The sequence below is a fragment of the Trachypithecus francoisi genome, unplaced genomic scaffold (assembly GCF_009764315.1).
Source record: "Trachypithecus francoisi isolate TF-2019V2 unplaced genomic scaffold, Tfra_2.0 Contig01440, whole genome shotgun sequence".
Taxonomy (NCBI): domain Eukaryota; kingdom Metazoa; phylum Chordata; class Mammalia; order Primates; family Cercopithecidae; genus Trachypithecus; species Trachypithecus francoisi.
The window spans coordinates 10,644,643-10,666,261 of NW_022681431.1; the positions used below are offsets into that span (position 1 = coordinate 10,644,643).

General features: G+C 44.6%; 1 protein-coding gene across 1 annotated transcript in view; it reads right to left on the minus strand.

Annotated features, from left to right (window-relative positions):
* Positions 1 to 1,099: 1,099 nt before the first annotated feature.
* The window catches only part of TNFRSF10D (TNF receptor superfamily member 10d), a 31,514-nt gene continuing 10,994 nt past the window's right edge, over positions 1,100 to 21,619 (minus strand). Inside the window, 8 exon segments of the mRNA XM_033228697.1 lie at positions 1,100 to 2,459; positions 2,630 to 2,702; positions 11,008 to 11,154; positions 11,156 to 11,197; positions 11,620 to 11,651; positions 12,228 to 12,478; positions 13,808 to 13,919; positions 14,649 to 14,762. Coding sequence (XP_033084588.1) covers positions 2,326 to 2,459; positions 2,630 to 2,702; positions 11,008 to 11,154; positions 11,156 to 11,197; positions 11,620 to 11,651; positions 12,228 to 12,478; positions 13,808 to 13,919; positions 14,649 to 14,762 — 905 coding nt within the window. The 3' untranslated portion in view covers positions 1,100 to 2,325.

Here is a 21,619-nt window from a genome sequence, read left to right on the forward strand (position 1 = left end):
GCCTCCTGTCACTCAGAGCTGTGTCACAGGAGGGGAGGATGGAAATAAATGAACACCACACCTCTTTTTATATGAGGTTTCACATTTATTTTGATCATAAACATATAAGCATTTCATACATAACCAGGTGTTACCTGCTATTTGGCCTGGGTATAAAGCAAAACCTAAACAAACCAACACCAAAAAACCCCAACAATTTCATGTTCTCAGGAAGCTTACTTTAAAGGAATAAGCTTAAACACTGATAAGGCTGATAGTTCAGATGCGTCTTCAAGGAGGGCCTCTGAGGAAGGGACGAGGGAGCTGGGTCCGGACTGGCTCCCTCTGAGCTTTGAGGCCAAGTCTCCTGCACCGAAGGCCCAGCAAAGGCAAAGACCAGGAGGCAGCAGCACCCTGTGCCTTTCAGAAGTGCAGGGGACAACGCGTGGGACGCCAGATGGAAGTGGGAAAGGATGGAAGTGCTCAGACCAGAAAGGCCACCCCCTCCTAAAGCTCCATGGACACAACACTCTGAATGTACGATCTTCAGGCAATTCTAGCTTTGTCCCCAGCAAACCAGTCCCGAAACAAAACATACAACGCCTTAAGATGGAAAAGACTGAAACCGCTGGAATAACTACATCTGTAATTTATCCTACCACGACTGGACTACTGTGGAGAAGGGTTTGCTGGAAAGAGGCTACAATGATTATCGAGATTCTTAAATAAAATAATGGAACATGACACAAGGACAAATGTGTCAGCCATTTGAGGTCCCGTTGTCACAGTGTTTAAGAACTGATATTTCTGAGATGAGTCAGATGCTTACAGAGAAGCCAAGTGACTCAAATAGGGTATCTGTACCCTAAAATGCAGCTCAGGAATCTCTACCCTAAAATGCAGCCCAGGGACTCAGGGTCACAGACCACCAGAAGCAAGAGGGGCCCATCCACTCTTGAGTCAGCAAATATTTCACACCATTCCCAAGCACCATCCACTCCTCCCTCCTGATGCCATGGCAGATCCCGGGGCAGATAAACACCTGCTCTGCCCTGAGTCCAAAGGTGGCCCAAGATTCACTAATATTCAACGGTAATGGTGCTTGAAAGAGAAGCTCTTCACAGTCTCAGATCTAACATAATTCTCACTGTCCTCATCTGCTGTGGACACGTAGGAAGATGCAGTTCCATGACTGTCCTAGCGGGACAAACCAGACACATGGCTTCCCAAAGATACCACCCTTTTCAAAATCCTGGGCATATGTAAACATCGATTTATAAATAAATATAAATAAATATTTATTTACAAGTAAATACGGCTATATACGTCTAAAATCAAGTAAGACAGGCTGGCCCCTGAGAAGTTGCCAGTCATCAAACCCTCATCCAGTGTCAGGGTGTAGGAGGGAGAACTGGAACACAGTCAGTGCCTCCCACGGAGGGAGGATTTCTCCCTCCATCACTAGTTATATTTCTAGTGATTTTTCACTGCTGATTTGTATCCAGGCAACCCATGTAAATAACCTAAAAAGCGCATTTTCTAAAGTTCGTCCATGCTTACATCATTACACAAAAATCGGAAAATAGAAAGATGTACATCATACAGTAGTAAGCAATACAAATGTTTCTCTAAGGTGGGGGTAAGCCCCAATAATCCCATCTTAAAGCTCAAAACTCTAAGTCGAACCCTCATAAGTCCATATGCTCATGACTTAGCATAGGACTATGTCTTGATAATCTCATCATTAACTCAAAAATATCCTAAACTGAAAATATAGCTAATAACTAGATAGATAATCCCATTCTCAAGTGAAAAAACTATAAGATAAACCATTGTGGCTGTGCGGAATCTATAGTTAGATGTCATTAAATGCACATACCAGTAGAGATGGAGCTTGCAATATAAGAAATTTAAAAAAAGACTTGTCACATGATGAAGAACTGGAAAGAATGACACCCTAAAACCACTTTTTTTCTTTTTAAATTGAGACAGAGTTTCACTGTGTTGACCAGGCTGGTCTCAACCTCCTGAACTCAAGTGATCCACCAGCCTCAGCCTCCCAAAGTGGTGGGATTACAGGTATGAGCCACCGCACTTGGACGAAAACCACCGTTAATACACAAGAGTCTTATACAAATTTCCCCAGTTTCCTTATCACACACAGTATTTCATAAAAATTACTTCAAGTGCGTTGACCAAGTTCTAGGATCTTTGGTAAGCTGCACCATATTGGATCGTAGAGTTAGTTGAGGCATGGGTCAAGTGCTGGACTGTCTCTTCCAGGCTGCTTCCCCTTCTAGAAGAAAAGGTAAATGAGGGAAGCTCTGGTTTCCTGAAGAGATTCTTTCACAGGGAGGACGTAGCAAAGCCTGCGTCATCTTCTTCATAAAAGAGCTTCTCGGAGTCCACCATGTGGTCCTGAATTGTCTCCTTTGCATGTCCTTCCTCCAGTGTTGCTGAGGCATCCAGCAAGGTGTTGACTGAGAAGAGAGGAGATTTAGGGTCTCGATGCTCCAAGGACAATCAGCACAGGATCGACATGGGACCCCCCCGCTTCCAGCAGTGAATGTTCCAGAAGAGCCCTCTCAGCTATAGGGACAGCAGTTAGGACACTGTCCCTATTCCCTGTCTCAAGGCACAAAACACTTACTCTCAGTGGGGTCAGCGTCATTCACTGGAACCGGCAGCCTCCTCCTCTGACACGCTTCAGCTTCTGCCTGTTCCTGTAACACACAATAGTGAATGCTCTGGTCAGAGTCAGGAGTTCTGCAGTCCAGTACTGACCCCGACCACCAGCCAGCAAGAGACCTGCAGGGCTTCCCATCTTGGGTCTCCATGGAGATGGAGACAAACCTCTGGTCCTGCATAGCTCTTGGGCTCTGTGTGCTGGTGACTCATTGAGACATAAGTGGCATGCAGTAAATGCTCACTTTGTAAGTGTTCTGCCCAACTTTGACTACTGTATACGCCTGGGTAATTATCCCCTGATCAAGACATAGAACACTGCCACCACCCCAGAAAGTCCCCTTCTGCCCCATCTAATCAACTCCCACCCACCCTCACAGGAAATGATCACTTCCTTACACAGTTCTCACCAGCAGAAGTCTTGGCAGAAGAGTATATATGAGAGCACCCAGGAAAACCTAACAAAATGATTTATTCCAAGACTGTAAATGACCTTTGATCATTAATACTGTACCATATCAATAGTGTAATTAAATAAAACAGCAGTCTCCATGGACGCTGGAGAGACATTTGGTAAAATTAAACACCAATTCTGATTTTTTTTCAAAACCTTTTAGAATAGTAGGTTGCGTTCTTGATTATGAGAATTTCTACATGAAGCCAAAAGTGAACGCCATTCCTAAGGGTGACACTTTGGAGGTCTTCTCCAGAAATCAAATCAGGACCCAAACACCTGCCTTCCCTAAGCACAGCTGAACATGGTTCTGAAAGGTCTGGCCTAGGCAACAAGATGGAAAATTAAAATGAGGCGAGACTCTTGGAAGAGGGCAGACACAATAATCATTATTTTCAATGTCATTTAAAATCCCTAAGAATGAAACTACAATACTGAAATAGAAATGTATGCTTGGAGGTACGTTAAAAGCATAGCAGATGCAATAAATCAGCAAAGAGAATTACAAGGCTATCCAACTCATGCTGGATACGAAGTACTAAACAGCCATAAGAAACAGGAATAATTTGTTTGAAGAGAAACACAAATCACAACTCAATTACAATAAAATACTTGACACCAAATGTCATCTCCTTTGATAAGGAGATACTGAATATTTATTTATAAATTTATAAATAAATATTATGCTGAATATTATACTGAATAAATATACTGAATCTAGAAATACTGAATATTTTATATTCACTATTTATATATAAATCTATGTATGTATATATATATAAATCTATTTATGTATAAATTTATATATTTATATAAATAAATTATACATATAATTATATATAAAAATAGATATAATTATATATAAATTTATTTATATGTTTACCATATAAATTCATATATTTATATATAAGTATGTTTATATATAAATATGTATTTATGCCAGGCGCAGTGGCTCAAACCTGTAATCCCAGCACTTTGGGAGGCTCAGACGGGTGGATCACAAGGTCAGGAGATCGGGACCATCCTGGCTAACCCGGTGAAACCCCGTCTCTACTAAAAAATAGAAAAAACTACCCAGGCGATGTGGCGGGCGCCTGTAGTCCCAGCTACTCAGGAGGCTGAGGCAGGAGAATAGCGTGAACCCAGGAGGTGGAGCTTTGCAGTGAGCTGAGATCCAGCCACTACACTCCAGCCTGGGCGACAGAGCGAGACCCCGTCTCAAAAAAAAAAAGAATTTAGGCAGGGCGCAGTGGCTCAAGCCTGTAATCCCAGCACTTTGGGAGGCCGAGACGGGCGGATCACGAGGTCAGGAGATCGAGACCATCCTGGCTAACACGGTGAAACCCCGTCTCTACTAAAAATACAAAAAAACTAGCCGGGCGAGGTGGCAGGCGCCTGTAGTCCCAGCTACTCGGGAGGCTGAGGCAGGAGAATGGCGTAAACCCGGGAGGTGGAGCTTGCAGTGAGCTGAGATCTGGCCACTGCACTCCAGTCCAGAGACAGAGCGAGACTCCACCTCAAAAAAAAAAAAAAAAAAAAGAATTTAAATATGTATTTATATATTATATATAAATACTGAATATTTATAAAATATGTATAAATATTTATATTTATATTTATAAAATGTTCAGTATTTCCAGATTAATTTTAATTTTAAAGCAAATTGACAAAAATGCCACTGAGTTTTTTCAGGAGGGAAGGATGGAGGAAATCTTTTAATTGTAAATTTTATTTGGGTAAAATAATATATTTTGAAAAAGTATGGAAGAGGTGTTTGCTCTTTTGGATATTAAAAAACATCAGAAAGTTCCCATTAGAGCATGCCTCAACATGGTAAGCGTCATCTATGACAAACCCACAGCCAACATCATACTGAATGGCCAAAAGCTGGAAGCATTCCCCTTGAGAACTGGAGCAAGACAAGGATGCTCACGCTCACCACTCCCATTCAACATAGTACTGGAAGTCCTAGCCAGAGCACTCAGGCAAGAGAAAGAAAGAAAAGGCATCCAGATATGAAATGAAGAAGTCAAAACTCTTCATGGACGATATGATTCTACACCTTGAAAACCCTGAAGACTCCACTAAAAGGCTCCTGGAACTAATAAACAGCTTCAACAAAATTTCAGGATACAAAATCAATGTATAAAAATCAGTAGCGTGGGGCACCGTGGCTCACACCTGTAATCGCAGCACTTTGGGAGGTGAGGCAGGTGGATCACGATGTCAGGAGTTCAAGACCAGCATGACCAACATGGTGAAACCCTGTCTTTACTAAAGAATACAAAAATTAGCCGAGTGCAGCCAGGTGCAGTGGCTCACACCTGTAATCCCAGCACTTTGGGAGGCCGAGGCGGGCGGATCACAAGGTCAGGAGATGGAGACCATCCTGGCTAACATGGTGAAACCCCATCTCTACTAAAAATACAAAAAATTAGCTGGGCGTGGCGGCGTGCGCCTGTAGTCCCAGCTGTTCGGGAGGCTGAGGCAGGAGAATGGCATGAACCTGGGAGGTGGAGCGTGCAGTGAGCTGAGATCGTGCCACTGCACTCCAGCCTGGGTGAGAGAGCGAGACTCTGTTTAAAAAAAAAAAAAAAAAATTAGCAAAGCGTGGTGGTACCTGCCTATAATCCCAGCCTCTCAGGAGGCTGAGGCCGGAGAATCGCTTGAACCCAGGAGGCAGAGGTTGCAGGGAGCCAAGATCGTACCACTGCACTCCAGCCTGGCAACAGAGTGAGATGCTGTCTCAAAAAGAAAAAAAATCAGTAGCATATCTATATACCAATAACGTTCAGGCTGAGGACCAAATCAAGAACACAATCCCATTTACAACAGACACATACACACACACACACACGCACATACACACACACAATACCTAGAAATACCTCTACCCAAGAATATGAAAGATCTCTAAGAGAATTACAAAATTCTGCTAAAAGAAATCATAGATAACATGAACAAATAGAAAAGCATTCCATGCTCATGGATTGGAAGAATTAAAACGGCTAAAATAGGCATACTGCCCAAATCAATCTACAGATTTAATACTATTCCTATCAAACTATCAATGTCATTTTCCACAGAATTGGAAAAAATTATTCTTACCTTCATATAGAATCATAAAAGAGCCTGAATAGTCAAAACAATCCGAAGCTAAATGAACAAATCTAGAGGCATCACGTTACCCAATTTCAAGCTACACTCTAAGGCTACCATAACCCAAACAACATGATATTGGTACAAAAATAGACACATCGCCAATGGAACAGAATAGAGAACTTAGAATGAAAGCTGCACAACCACAGTCATCTAATTTTTGACGAAGTGGACAAAAATAAGCAACGAGGAAAGGACTCCTGATACAATTTGGCTGTATTCCCTCACAAATCTCATCTTAAATTGTAGCTCCTATGATCCCCACATATCATGGCAGGGACCTGGTGGGAAGTAACTGAGTCATGTGGACGAGTTGTTCCGGTTCTGCTCTTGTGATGTGAATAAGACTCACAAGAGCTGATGGTTTTATGAAGAGCAGTCCCCTGCACATGCTGTCTTGCCTGTCTCCATGTAAGATGTGCTTTTGCTCATCCTTCACCTTAGGCCCTGATTGTGAGGCCTCCCCAGCCATGGGGAACTGTGAGTCCATTAAACCTCTTTTTCTTTATAAATTACCCAGTCTCAGGTATTTCTTCATAGCAGTATGAAAATGGACAAACACAACTCCCTAGTCAACAGAAGATGCTTCGGATATTTGGCTAGCCATATGCAGAAGAATGGAAACTAGACTCCTACTTTTCACCATATACACAAATTAACTCAAGGTGCATTAAAGGTAAAGCTTACCTTTAAACCTCTTATAGTTCGTGGTTTAAAGGTTAACTATAAGAATCCTAGAATATAGGCCGGGCGCGGTGGCTCAAGCCTGTAATCCCAGCACTTTGGGAGGCCGAGACGGGCGGATCACAAGGTCAGGAGATCGAGACCACCCTGGCTAACACCGTGAAACCCCGTCTCTACTAAAGAATACAAAAAAACTAGCCGGGCGACGAGGCGGGCGCCTGTAGTCCCAGCTACTTGGGAGGCGGAGGCAGGAGAATGGCATAAACCCGGGAGGCGGAGCTTGCAGTGAGCTGAGATCCGGCCACCGCACTCCAGCCTGGGCGACAGAGCCAGACTCCGTCTCAAAAAAAAAAAAAAAAAAAGAATCCTAGAATATAACCTAGAAAAAACCCTTCTGGACATCAGCCATGGCAAAGAATTTATGATTAAGTCTTCAAAAGCAATGCAATAAAAACAAAAATTGTCAAGTGGCATCTAATTGAACTAAAGACCTTCTGCACAACAGAAGAAACTATCAACAGGCCAGGCGTGGGGGCTCTCGCCTGTAATCCCAGCACTGAGAGGACGAGGCAGATAGATCACCTGAGGTTAGGAGTTCAAGACCAGCCTGACCAACAAGACAAAACCTCTACCAAAAATACAAAAATTAGCTGGGCGTGGTGGTGTGTGTACCTGCAATCCCAGCTAATAGGGGGTTGAGGCAGGAGAATCACTTGAACCCGGGAGGTGGAGGTTGCAGTGAGCTGACATCATGCAACTGAACTCCAGCCTAGGTGACAGAGTGAGAGTCTGTCTCAAAAAAAAAAAAAAAGTATCAACAGAGTAACAGACAACCTACAGAATGGGAGAAAGTATCTGCAAATCATGCATCTGACAAAGGTCTAATATTCAGGAGTTATATACAACTTAAATGAACACACAGAAAACAACCCCATTAAAAATGGGCAAAAGACGTAAACAGGCATGTCTCAAAAGGAGACATACAAGTGGCCAAAAACATGAAAAAATGCTCATCATCATGAATCATGAGAAATGCAAATCAAAAGTACAATGAGATACCATCTCATACAGTCAGAATGGCGATTATTAAAAAGCCAGTAACAGGCTGGGCGCGGTGGCTCACACCTGTAATCCCAGCACTTTGTGAGGCCAAGGCGGGCAGATCACGAGGTCAGGAGATCGAGACCATCCTGGCTAACACAGTAAAACCTCGTCTCTACTAAAATTACAAAAAATTATCTGGGCATGGTGGTGGGTGCCTGTAGTCCCAGCTACTTGGGAAGCTGAGGCAGGAGAATGGCGTGAACCCGGGAGGCAGAGCTTGCAGTGAGCCGAGACTGCGCCATTGCACTACAGCCTTGGTGACAGAGTGAGACTCCATCTCAAAAAAAAAAAAGAAAGAAAGAAAAATAAAGCCAGCAACAATAAATGCTGGCGAGACTATGAAGAAAAAAGATCATTTATATACTTTTGGTGGGAATGTAAATTAGTTCAGCCACTATGGAAAGGAGCTTGGAGATTTCTCAAAGAATTTTAAAACAACTACTATTTAACACAGCAAACCCACTACTGGGTACATATAGAAAACAAATCCGCCAGGCACAGTGGCTCACACCTGTAATCCCAGCACTTTGCGAGGCCGAGGCGGGTGGATCACGAGGTCAGGAGTTCAAGACCAACCTGGCCAAGATGGTGAAACCCCGTCTCTACTAAAAATACAAAATATTAGCTGGGCGTGGGGGCACGTGCCTGTGATCCCAGGTACTCTGGAGGCTGAGGCACAGAATTGCTTAAACCTGGAGGGACGGAGGTTGCAGTGAGCCGAGATCGTACCACTGCACTCCGGCCTGGGTGACAGAGCAAGACTCCCATCACAAAAAAAAAAAAAAAAGGAAAACAAATCATTCTACCAAAAAACACCACTATCCATAATAACAGTGACATGGAATCAATCTAGGTTCCCATCAACAGTGGATTGGATGAAGAAAATGTGGTATACATATACCATCGGATACTACACAGCCATAAAAAAGAATGAAATCATATTGTTTACAGCCACGTGAATGAAGCTGGAGGCCATCATCCTAAGTGATTTAACGTAGGAACGCAAAACCAAATACTGCATGTTCTCACTCATAAGTGGGAGCTAAACATCAGGTACTTACGAACATAAAGTCGGCAACAATAGACACTGGGGACTACCAGGGCGGGGAGGGAGGGAGAGGAGGAAGGGCTGAAAAACTAACTGTTGGATACTATGCACACAACCTGGATAAAATCATTCATACCCCAAATTTCAGCATCAAACAATGTAACCAGGTAACAAACTTGCATATGTACCCCCGAATCAAAATAAATTTGGAAAAGGAAAAAGAAAAAATGAAAACAAGTTTCCTTTGGCAGTGTATTATATGTAACATAATCCCTGTAATGTAAACAAAATGTACATATGCTTGTATGAATATACGTGGCATATGCATAAAGATTTCCACAAAGAATCACAAGAAATTCTCTGTTGTATTTACCTGAATTAAGAAGGGATAGGGGCTGGATGAAGTGTTGGGGGACTACCACTATGACTGAGAACTTTCCTGTAGTATGGCAGATGTGTGGCTCTGCATTTACCACTTTCAAAAAATGTGCAACGCAGTCAGGTGCAGTGGCTTATGCCTGTAATCCCACCACTTTGGGAGGCCAAGGTGAGAGGATGACTTGAGGCCAGGAGTTTGAGACCAGCCTGGGCAACATAGCAAGATCAGAACTCTACAAATTACAAAACAAAGGTGCAATGCGATTCAGCAGCATGGAGTAATTGCTGACATTTTTTGTTTGTTTTCTTTCCTTTTTATACTTCTCTTCATTAAAAAAAAAACATGGAGTGTAGCTATAGGAAAGGAAGAAAAAGGGTGGAAAGTGATCCTTGTCCAGAAAAGTATTTGACAAGTGATCAAAGAGGAGCCAAAAGCAGAGAACAAGAGGAGAATCACACTTCTTAAACAGGCGAGGAGGAAGGAGACAGTGACTCAGAACAATTCAGAGAGTTCACTTCACACAGCATCACAAAAGAAACGGCACCTACATTCCACTGGTGAATGCTATAAAGCAAATTGTTCTTTTTTTTTTTTTTTTGAGGCGGAGTCTCGCTCTGTCACCCAGACTGGAGTGCAGTGGCGCAATCTCGGCTCACTGCAAGCTCCGTCTCCCGGGTTCACGCCATTCTCCTGCCTCAGCCTCCCAAGTAGCTGGGACTACAGGCGCCCGCCACCTCGCCCGGCTAGTTTTTTTTATTTTTAGTAGAGACGGGGTTTCACCATGTTAGCCAGGATGGTCTCGATCTCCTGACCTCGTGATCCGCCCGTCTCGGCCTCCCAAAGTGCTGGGATTACAGGCTTGAGCCACCGCGCCCGGCCCCAAATCGTTCTTTAAAAGTCCATAAGAAATTAGATAGGATCATCTTATCTTGAAGGAAAGAACTTTCAAAGCTTAAAAAAAAAAAAATGTGTGTCCAGATTTCACACCTACTCAATGTCATATCAAAACTGGTGAATCCAAGTGAATAGATACGTGTGTTTGCGTAATACAAAAGCACTTCTACGCACTGACTCAGAAATCCTACTTCCTCCCAGAAGCCTCCTTACATACTTGATCAGATATCCAGACAAAGATTTACTGTGAAGTATGTTCAGTGTAGTGAGAATTTTGAAGTACATCTAAAACTTCTGCTGTTTCAAGCAAGGGCTCCCTGAGTTCTGTTAGGAGCACACGATGGAGACTGTGCAGCCTTAGTCAGTCATCAAAGAACCCTGTGATACCCACTGTATGCTTGTGGAGATCCAGATTCTGGGGACAGGGAATAAGAAGCAGATGTCCTGCAGACTGGCACAGTCACCACCTCAGTGCAGCTGCTCCGTCCCCTGCAGTCCCCTGTCTCCCAAAGGCTTCATGTCCCCTTGGGCCAGGAGAGTGAAAGCACTGCCATCTCCCACTGTCCTCAAAGTCCTGTGTAGGCAGCAGGCCAGGCGTGGCACAGTCCCTCCTCAACTCACCAGCAGACGCTGTGGCTCCTCTGGCGACTGTACAGTCACACCTGTTGGCTCTGCTGGCTCCTGACCTTCGATTTCCCGCTCGGAGACCTGAGGCTGCAAGAATCTGGTACTCAGGGTCTCGTTGTGGGCACTGTCCTCTGTCCCGTGAAGGGACATGAACTCGTGAAGGACATGAACACCAGAAAAAGACCTTGGGAAGGCAAACAGCCCACTCAAGTCCACACCCAGGGCTCAGCTTCAAGGTCCCCAGTTGGCAGCTGGACCTGCCATCCCCAATCCCTTCCAGTGAGGTCACCCCAGGCAGCTGAGGCTCAGCACATCCAGCACCCACTGCGGAGGTGGGTCAGGTGGTCACCCCATCCCCACGGGGCCAGCTGTGCAGCGATGGTGTCACCCAGGCTGCAGGAAGGACAGGGCTGCAGCACGGCCCGCCAGTCTGTGTGCTGCTCAAAATGGCCATGTGTCCCCCACAGTCAGCCCAGATACCCCAGGCCACGTCAGAGAGTCAGGGCAGCTATGAGGACAAGGAATTGTGCCCACCCGGGCTTGGCAGTGGACGGGAAGCAGTTCCTGAACCCATGAAGCCCCCAGTTTCTGGAGAAACTAACTCACTCTGTGCACACATTCGAGGTCGCCTCCACCACCTGGAAGAGAAGGAGTCGCCTTAGCAGGCAGGGAGGCGCCCACACAGCACCTCCCTCCCAGAGGACAGCGGGGTGCAGGGGTGGGCTGGGGGCAGGGACACTGGACAAGGAGCCCTGGGGCTGGGAACAGGAATAGGGCCTTGCAATTCGGGGACACCCTGAGGAAGGGGGATGAGAAGGGGAACTAGAGTAAAAACCAACACGTGGAAAATCTCTATGTTCTGCTCTGACCAAGGCTGAATAAATCCTGCAACCACTTCTCATCTTGACCCTTGTCACCCGGTTGAGGAGCCGACTGCCCCCTGCCTGGTTGGGCCTGAAGGTGGGAGGAACTGGCCCTGCCCTCCTAGACTTGACTGGGAGATGAGGGGACCCCCCAGCCCCGAGAGAGGTGATGATACACGGGTCCTGGGGGATAAACAGGATGTGGGGATGGGGCGATCACAAGGAGGAAGATCGAGCCAGGCTGAAGACACTTGGACCAGGGGCAGGGATGGGGATTCCTGTCTGTGGGAATGGAGTGGGAGGGGGCAGGGCAGACAGTGTCCAGCGCCCCCACCCTCAGCCAGCACCTACCTGAGCAGATGCCTTTCAGTGAAGAAATGAGTTTCTTCCAACATAAGAGGTAAACAAACACAGCCGCAAACAGAATGATGAAGACTGTAACGACGCCAGCTATGAGACAGCAAAGGGCAGGAGTCCCCAGGCTGGTGGGCACTGTGTCCTCCGCTGCGGGGGTTTTCCCAGTGGAACTGGCAGCTGATGCACTGCAGATGATGTCACTCCAGGGCGTACAATCACTGACCTCGATGAACCCTCTGGGACACCTGGGTACACACAGGGAGGGAGACGGGGACTCCTGATGGAAAGCTGGCCAGGTGGGATGAAAGAGGAGCTACCCTCCCTGCCCAATGTCCTTGAGAGGATGTCAGAGAAGGGCAGGTTCCTCGTGTCTGCAGGGGGTCCCCTATGCTCCCCTCTTGAGGCTGGGGAAGGGTCTGAACATGCGCACTTCAGCCCCTCGGCCTCCCTGCTCTGGGGTCAGAGCTGCAGCTCCAGGAGCCTTCTGTGCTGGGCACACACTGAGCTTCCCTGGGCTGCAGGGGAGGCTGCCTTAGGAGGAGCCACACTCCAGGGGAAGATCACAAGCCCCTGTGGCCACAAGCTGAGCCCCTTCCTCCAGTTAACCCACAGTACCAGTGAGCCCTCACCCCACCCTGTCTGCTGCTGGTTCCTCCCAATCACAGCAAACAGTGGAGGGCCAGAGATGAGCAAGTTTCTCCTTGCCCCTAAAACCCAAATAGGAAAAAGAAGGACTTATTGAGAAGTCAGAGGCCAGGAGTGAGGCCAGAGGGATGGGCTCAGGTCCTCATGGGAACTTAAGGGAGCTCCACCCACAGCTTTATTATGATTTTTGTGAGCTACAGGCACTTTTTCCTTTATGGGTCTCCACCTGCATAAAAAATATTTAAAATTCTGTAATCCCAGCACTTTGGGAGGCCGAGACGGGCGGATCACGAGGTCAGGAGATCGAGACCATCCTGGCTAACACGGTGAAACCCCGTCTCTACTACAAAATACAAAAAACTAGCCGGGCGAGGTGGCGGGCGCCTGTAATCCCAGCTACTCGGGAGGCTGAGGCAGGAGAATGGCGTAAACCCGGGAGGCGGAGCTTGCAGTGAGCTGAGATCTGGCCACTGCACTCCAGCCTGGGCGACAGAGCCAGACTGCGTCTCAAAAAAAAAAAAAAAAATTAAAATTACATCTTTTTTAAACCAATTTGGAATAAGGACAAACACAAGCCAGGCTGGATTCAAGTGTTTTCTTCTGATTTCAAAAGGAAATCACATTTCCTAGGTCCCCTGAAAAGTTTCAAGGGACCTAGAAAGTCACCTCCTGTGCCCAGTGAACAATTCAGCCTGGCCAAAGGGACTCTGGTTAGGGAGGGTATGGGTAGGGGCTGCCGCAGGGAGTAGGGGTTGGGACAGGCAGACGGACCAGGAGGGGCCACTGCAGGCTCAAGAGACCCCAAAGGCTCAGGGATGCCTCATGGGGCTGGCGGCTCCACGGGGTAAGCGGAGAGATAGGGGTACCAGGTGACTCAGATCTTCTCAGGTTCCTAATAGCTGTCGGGAGCCCCTTGGCTGCTGTCTCACCCTGTGCTGCACTTCTGACACATCTCAGTGGAATTGCCATTCCGGAAACTTCCTGGTTTGCACTGACACACTGTGTTGCTGGTCGTGGTGCAGGGACTCATCTCTTCTTCATCTGATGACAGAGCACAAGGTTTTGGGAATGTGTTTCCCTGACATTTCCCTTGACTCTTCCTCACCACCCCATCCCCCTCCCCCTCAGCTCAGCTCAATTCAGTTCGCCAAGGAGTTCTGAGGGCCAGTTTCTGTGCCAGCACACTCAGGGCTCACACAGGACACCCACCCTGTACATAAGGACCAATACAAAAGGTCCGTGATTCATTATTTACTACATCAGATTAGGGAAAAAGCACCATTTAGATGACATGGTCAGTAGCAAAGGAGGCACAGGGTATCATCTGAGAGACTCTACAAGGAGAGGAGCCCTTGGGTGACTTCCCAAAAAACCAGCCTGCTGGGGAGGCAGTAGAGGCCTGTGAACCTGAAGGCTGAGCAAGCCCAAGCACCTGCCAGGAATGCAAAGCCCGGGGAAGACAGCCTGGTCACAGAGCAGACACGTGCCAACCCTAAAACTCAGCCCCATCCACTCAGCCAGGACTTCTCCGTGCTGTAATGATGCCCCCAGCTCCTTGCAGCCAATAGTTTAGAAGATTTACCAGCCAGGTGGCATGCATCATAGAAAATATTTCTTTCTATTTTTGTTTCATCAACCAAAGTCATAATCATGAAACAGGGTGATGAAGACCAAGCTGGGCTGGAACTTGGTTCCCTGACTCATGTCGGCTACAACTCCCAGCTCATTCCTGCACTCCACCTCTGGGTGAGAGGTCCACACATTCTGTACCTGATTTACAAACTGCACATGGGAGGCAAGAAGGTTCACTGTTGGAAGCATTGGTGTAATCCACACCCGCTCTGCATGGTTTACAGGCTCCACTATATTCTGATCTATGATATCCTGGGAAGGGAGAGAAAAGCCAATGAATGGGTCAACGCAGAATTCCCAGAGGCTGAGAGTGGTGGAGAAACTTCTCTTTTGGCCCTCAGTGGAATCCAGAGAGAGAAATCCACTCTTGTCATCAATTCTGCATCTATTACATACCTTTGACTGGCACTGCTGACAGAAATATAATACAAACCACATAAGAAATTTAAATTCTATGAGAACCATATTAAAGTGGTAAAAAGAACGAGGTCAAATTAATTTTAACAATTTATTTTTAACCTAAAATATCCAGAACACTACATTTCAATATGTAATCAACACAAATCTTTGAAATATTTTACTTTTGTGTTTTTGTTGTTCTTGTGCTGTTGTTGTTTGGAGCCAGATTTTGGAGATGGAGTTTCACTCTTGTTGCACAGGCTGGACTGCAGTGGCACGATCTCAGCTCACTGCAACCTCCACCTCCCAGGTTCAAGCGATTCTCCTGCCTCAGCCTCCTGAGTAGCTGGGATTAGACATCCACCATCACGCCCCGCTGATTTTTTATAATTTTAGTAGAGACGGTGTTTCACCATATTGGCCAGGCTGGTCTCAAACTCCTGACCTCAGGTGATCCACCCGCCTGGGCCTCCCAAAGTGCTGAGATTATAGGCATGAGCCACCGCACCACACCACACCACACTCAGGCTTTTTTTTTTTTTTTTAACAATAAAATAAAATAACAAAATAAAATCCAACCTCGTCTACATGTGATCCGCCCATGCTGGTCCACCTGACCTGTTTGCTGTCCACTCACTATGGTGGCCCTGTCTTTGCTCAGTATCCCCCAGGCCCTGCACCCTGCGGTTGTCATTCCTGGGGAGGCTGCTCAGGAGCACTATTTCTGGTTCTCTGCACAACTATTGCTGTCCAACTTTGGATACTGACCCAAATCACCATCCTCGAGAGGCCCCACCAACCTCATCTCTGTCTCACTCATCACCTGATTATTCTTCATGGTTCCTATCAGGAATTTCTGACTGTTATTTTGATCTGTGTATCTTAATACTATCCCAGAGAAAAGGTTCCATGAGGGCAGGGCCTCTTACAGTTATCCCCATTAGCATGGTGCCTGACTGACAGAAATCATCCAACGTATCCCTATGGAATAAAGAACAAGAAAGTGCAGGAGACAGAAGTCTGGAAGGACATAGAGATAAGGGCATGATAAGCTAAGATATCAGTCTTAGCTTGTGCCTTCAGGCTAGCACTACAGACCCAGGATCCTGACCCACCTCCACAGATTCAGCTTCCAGGTCTGCCCTAGTACTGGTCAGTCCCCATGAACTCAGGCTCCAGGTCCTTCCCTGTGGACCCAAGGATGAGGCCCATCACAGCACCTGGCTGACATCTGCAGACCCAAGTACAAGGCCTACTCCAGTGCCAGTTCAGCCCCCATGGAGCCAGGCCTCAGGTCACCTTTCTGGATACAGGCTCTGACCACCCTTGAACCACGCCACATGGCCTGCCCAGAATCTGTGAACAGGCCGACTGGTGAAGGGAGTTCCCTGACAAAGCCAGTCTGTAAATACTGGAGTAAGTCCCTGCTTCTTCAAAGCACATTGGAACACATCGCCACAGGCTCCTGAGCAATGAACTGTGACGGCATCAAAGAAACAAAATGAAGCACAAGTAACCAACCCGAAACAAACAGACATTTACAACAGCCTGACAAAGAATTGAAAATACTCATCTTAAAGAAGCTTAATCAGCTACTAGAGAATACAGATGGACAACTAAGTCATGTCAGAAAACAATACATTATCAAAATGAGTAGTTTAATATATACAGACAGTATAATAAAGAACCAAGCAGAAATTCTAAAATTAAACAACACAATATCTGAACTAAAAAATTCCACAGAGAGTATCAACAGCAGAGTTGATTAATCAGAAGAATCAGTGAGCTTGAAAACAGAGCATTTGAAATTACTAAGTCACAAGAAAAAGAAAAGAAAGAATGAAAAAGAGGGAAGAAGGCCAACAGTACCAATGGTTACTATGAAGCAAAACAATACATGCATTATGGTGGTCCAAGGAGCATCAGAGGAAGTGAAAGGAACAGAAAGTGTAATTAAAGAAATAATTAAAGAAAATGTCCCAAATCTGGATGGGAATGGACATCCATATTCATGAAGCCCAAAAAATCCTAAAGATTAAATATGAAGAGATCATCATCAAGACACATCACCACAGCATCTAGTGGATCCACCTGCACTGCAAATTGAAGTTTTAAGGATTGCTTTTTTGCTATACTGTTGCACAAGAAGGATAAGCCTCCATTTGCTTTCTCTATGCCTTCTGTTAATCAGAAGAAGCCTGCTTCTCATTATCAATGGTAAGTTTTACCCTGTGGTAAATAACCAAAGAGGCAGAGGCTGAGTTACAAATGCTTCAGCAAAAAAAAAAAAAAAAAAAAAAAAAAAAGGAGGCCTTTGCTTCTATTCAGTAGATTTAGTAATGTAGGGGTGAGGGTATGTTTGTATTTTTGCAGGAGATGAACAAACCATGTGGGTGCGCTCAAGATGTGCACAACCATGGAATGGGAGACTAGAGGGATCCATGGATCCCAACCATGGACCGGATTCCCCCAGTATGAACCATGCTGAGAAACTGCTGGAGCGCCAGGGTTTTACCTTTTGTTGGGATTCAAAGGTACAATAGATGCTTAACAGACCAATGTTTTCTGACTGAACTCCTCTCTACCCTGAATACAAGAGACCCTAATAGGTAGGCAGGAATTTCATCACCCCTATTCAGCATGAAGAAGTTACAGAAGACAGATCTTCATCCTTCTGCAACCCTTAGAATTAAGGGTCCTCTTGTAAAAGGGAAGGGGGAAATATGTAAGAAGCATTCAAACCAGACTCCATTTTGAATAAGGGCGAAGAAAAATGAAGCTGGATCACCAACCAGCAAGTTAGGGCTGCACAGCCTGCAACTGCCTTCCTCAATCAATTTAAAAACAAAAAGAGGACCTTTTGGATTCAAACTTGTGTTATGTTTCTCTTAAACACCATCTGGAGGGCAGAGATGAAAATCTCACCCTTGATATTATAAAACTAAAAGAGCAGGTTTTTGAAGCCTCTCAGGCTCACTTGAACTTTTCCCTGGAACTGATATTTTGAACAAGACAGCCGATGGGTCTACAATCACTCTTCTTAAATGGATTAAAGCCACTGAAAGCTCTACACTTGCAAATTTGGTTCGAACAATCATATGCTTGTGCTGTCTCCTTTTAGTCTGCAGATGCAGAAACCACCACTGGAGAGAAGCTGCCATCAAGAACAAGCAATGATAGCTGTGACAGTTTTACAAAAAAGAAAAGAGGGGCATGTTGGGAAAAAGCTGAGTGATGGGAGAGAAGCCGAGGCAGGGCTTAGAACCTGTCCAGGGTCCAGGCTCTAAAACCCCTTGTGTCCTTTGGAATATGTCTGAACTTGCTGGCTCCTTGCTTCTAGCACCCCCATTATCTCAAGTTTCAAAGAAAATGCTAAACCATCACAGCTGCACTTGATACATCGTTTCCTTTCAACCCCCACATCCTCACTACCTGTTTCTTTGTTGGATCACTAATAAACAGTGTGGGCCCCCAGAGCTCTGGGCCTTCACAGCCTCCATGCTAGCATTGGCCCCCTGGTCCCAATTTCTCTCTCAACTTGTGTTTTCTCATTCCTTTGACTCCACCAGACTTCGTAGCCCCCACAGCCTGCTGTTGGGTCTGATCACCCCAACAGTTATTCAATCTGAAAGAACAGAACACTAACTGGATACATGAAACCACGTGAAAATATAAAACTAGGTGGTTAAAGTAAGTACATGGTCAAATTTTTATACATTAAAAAGAAACTATCTGGAAAATCCCATTTATAATAGCCACACAAAAAAAAAATGCTTAGGAATAAATTCAACCAAGGTGGTAGCTGATTTTTTTTTTTCTGATTTGGTCTTGAGGTTTTCCTCCATAGGGAGGCTATAAACTCTAGCTTTGCCCTGATGGGGATCCAGTGGATTTCATCACAAATGTTCACAGGAAACTTCCTTATCCTGGTGGACTGTCTAATGCCTAATTGGATGTTCATCTCGCAGGTGTCCCTTCCACAAGACAATTATAAAAGTAGATACCCCCGTGCCTCTTGTCTGACCTACATCTACTTTTGTTATCTCTACTCCTTAGGAGATAGCGGCTCTTTAAAAGAGAGCCGAGATGGGGAAAGAAGTTAGGTTCAGATGTGTCAGGGAAAACACAGAGGAAGCAACAGGACAAAACACAGGAAACACAGAAGTGGTGTATTACTTACAGACTCCAGAGAGAAGAGGAGAGCACACTTTGCAGCACTTACAAGAAGTGGGGAGCCATCCAGTCCAAGGACACTAACCAGTGTGTGGGGAGCAAGAGAGAGAGAGGACCATGGGACTAGGCCTTTATAAAGATCCATGGGCATTATACCCTAGGCTTTCCACAGGGATTGTGGAAGACAACACCTGCAAAGAAGGTCCACACTGCTCTGGTGTGAGCTATTAGGTTTTATTGTAGTCAGCTGCTATAGGATGTGTTGGGTTTGGGGTCAGGGAGATGAAGAACAAATGTGCTAGATCAAAAACAATTGAAGAGGGAAAGGAATTACTAATTGGGCAAAAGATGTTGTGGTATGATTGGGTTTTAAACAACTTATATTGGGCCTAAAAATGGTTGTCAAGGCAGAAACTCTTTTAAATGAATTTATGACAGAGGTGAAAGGTCTGAAAACTTGAAAACATTGATGAAAGAAATGGAAAGTGACACAAATAAATGGAAAGACAGTACATGTTCATGGATTAGAAAACTCAGTAGTGTTTAATCATCCAACTACCCAAAGTGATCTATAGATTCTGTGCAATGTCTATTAAAATTCCAGTGACATTTTTCACCAAAACAGAGAAGACACTTCTAAAATTTGTATGGAACCACAAAAAACTTCAAATAGCCAAAGTGATCTTAAGCAAAACAAAGAAAAAGAACAAAGATGGAGGCATCATACTAACTGATTTTAAAATATATTATAAAGGTATAGTAATCAAAATTGAATAGTAATGGCATAAATGAAGATAAACTGATGGAATGAAATAGTGACCCCAGATATAAATCAATGCATTTACAGTCGACTGATTGTGACAAAGATACCAAGAACACAAAATGGGGAAAGGACAGCCTCTTCAATAAATGGTGTTGAGAAAATAAGTTATTGACATGCAGAAGAATGAAATAACACCCTTATCTCACATCATATGTAAAAACTCAAAATGGACTCAAGATTAAACATAAGGCCTGATATTGTAAAACTACTCCAAGAAAACAGAGGAAAAATCTTCAGGATGTTGATCTGCACAATGATTTCTAGGCTATGACCCCAAAAGCACAGGCAACAAAAGCAAAAATAGATGAGATTACGTTAGACTAAAAAGATTCTGCACAACAAAGGAAACAATGAACAGAGTGAAGAGACAACCTACAGGGTGAGAGATCAATATCCAAAGGATCCAAGATTTTGGTTAACATCCGAAATACACAGGAACTCAAACATCTCAATAGCCTGCAATCAAATAATCCAATTAAAATGGACACATGGGCAAGGGACCTGAATAGACACTTCTCAAAAGGAGACATAGAAGTGGCCAAAAGATACATGAAAAAATGCTCAACATCACTGATCAGGGAAATGCAAATCAAAACTACAGTGAAATATCACTACACACCTGTAAGAATGGCTATTACCAAAAAGACAAAAGGTAACAAGTGTCGATGATGACGGGGAGAAAAAGGAATGCTGGTACACTGTTGGTGGGAATGGAGATTAGTACAGCCATTATGGAAAACAGTATGGAGGTTCCTCAAAAAACAAAACACAGAACAACTATATGATCTAGCAATCCCACTATTGGGTATACATCCAAAAGAAATGACATCAGTATGTTGAAGAGATATCTTCCCTCCCATGCGCATTGGAGCATTATTTACAATGGTTAAGACATTTAATCAACCTAAGTGTCCATCGACGATGAAAAGGTACAGAAAATGTAGTACACAGACATAATGGAATACTATTCAGCCTTAACAAAGTAGGAAATTCTGTCATTTCTGACAGCATAGATGAACTTGGAGATACTATGCTAAGTGAAATAAGCCAGGCACAGAAAGACAAACACCTTATGATCTCACATAAGCGGAATCTTAAAAGTTAATCTCATAGAGGTAGAGAGTGGAATGGTGATTACCAGTGCTGCAGTTGGATGGTGGGTTGGAGAGATGTTAGTAAAAGGATACAAAATTTCAGTGAGACGGGGGAAATAAATTCAAGAGATGTATTGTGCGACATGCTCACTAGAGTTATTAAAACAATGTTGAACAGTTCTTCCTTCTCTTCACATGGAATATATTCCATGAAAGAAACTGCATACACTCTACTCCCTGATACAAATTGGGATAGTATTGCATATACCCCAGGCACATATGCTTTAACTCATCTCTAGGTTACTTGTAATACCTAATATAATAAACATGCTATGCACATAAATGCTATATACTGCATTGCTTTTTATCTACTTTTATTGACGTATGATCATTTTCATTATTTTTTCTACATGTTTTTGATCTGTGTTGTTTGCAACCATGAATGCAGAACCTGCAGATGAGGAGGGCGAAGAGGGCTTATCCCAGGGCTCTGTGTCCGTATAGCTGAAAATTGCTGAGTAGATTTTTAAGTGTTCTTACCACAAATACATGATAAGTATGTGAATTAGCTTGATTTAGCCATTCCACAATGTGTACATATTTCAAAACATCATGGTGTA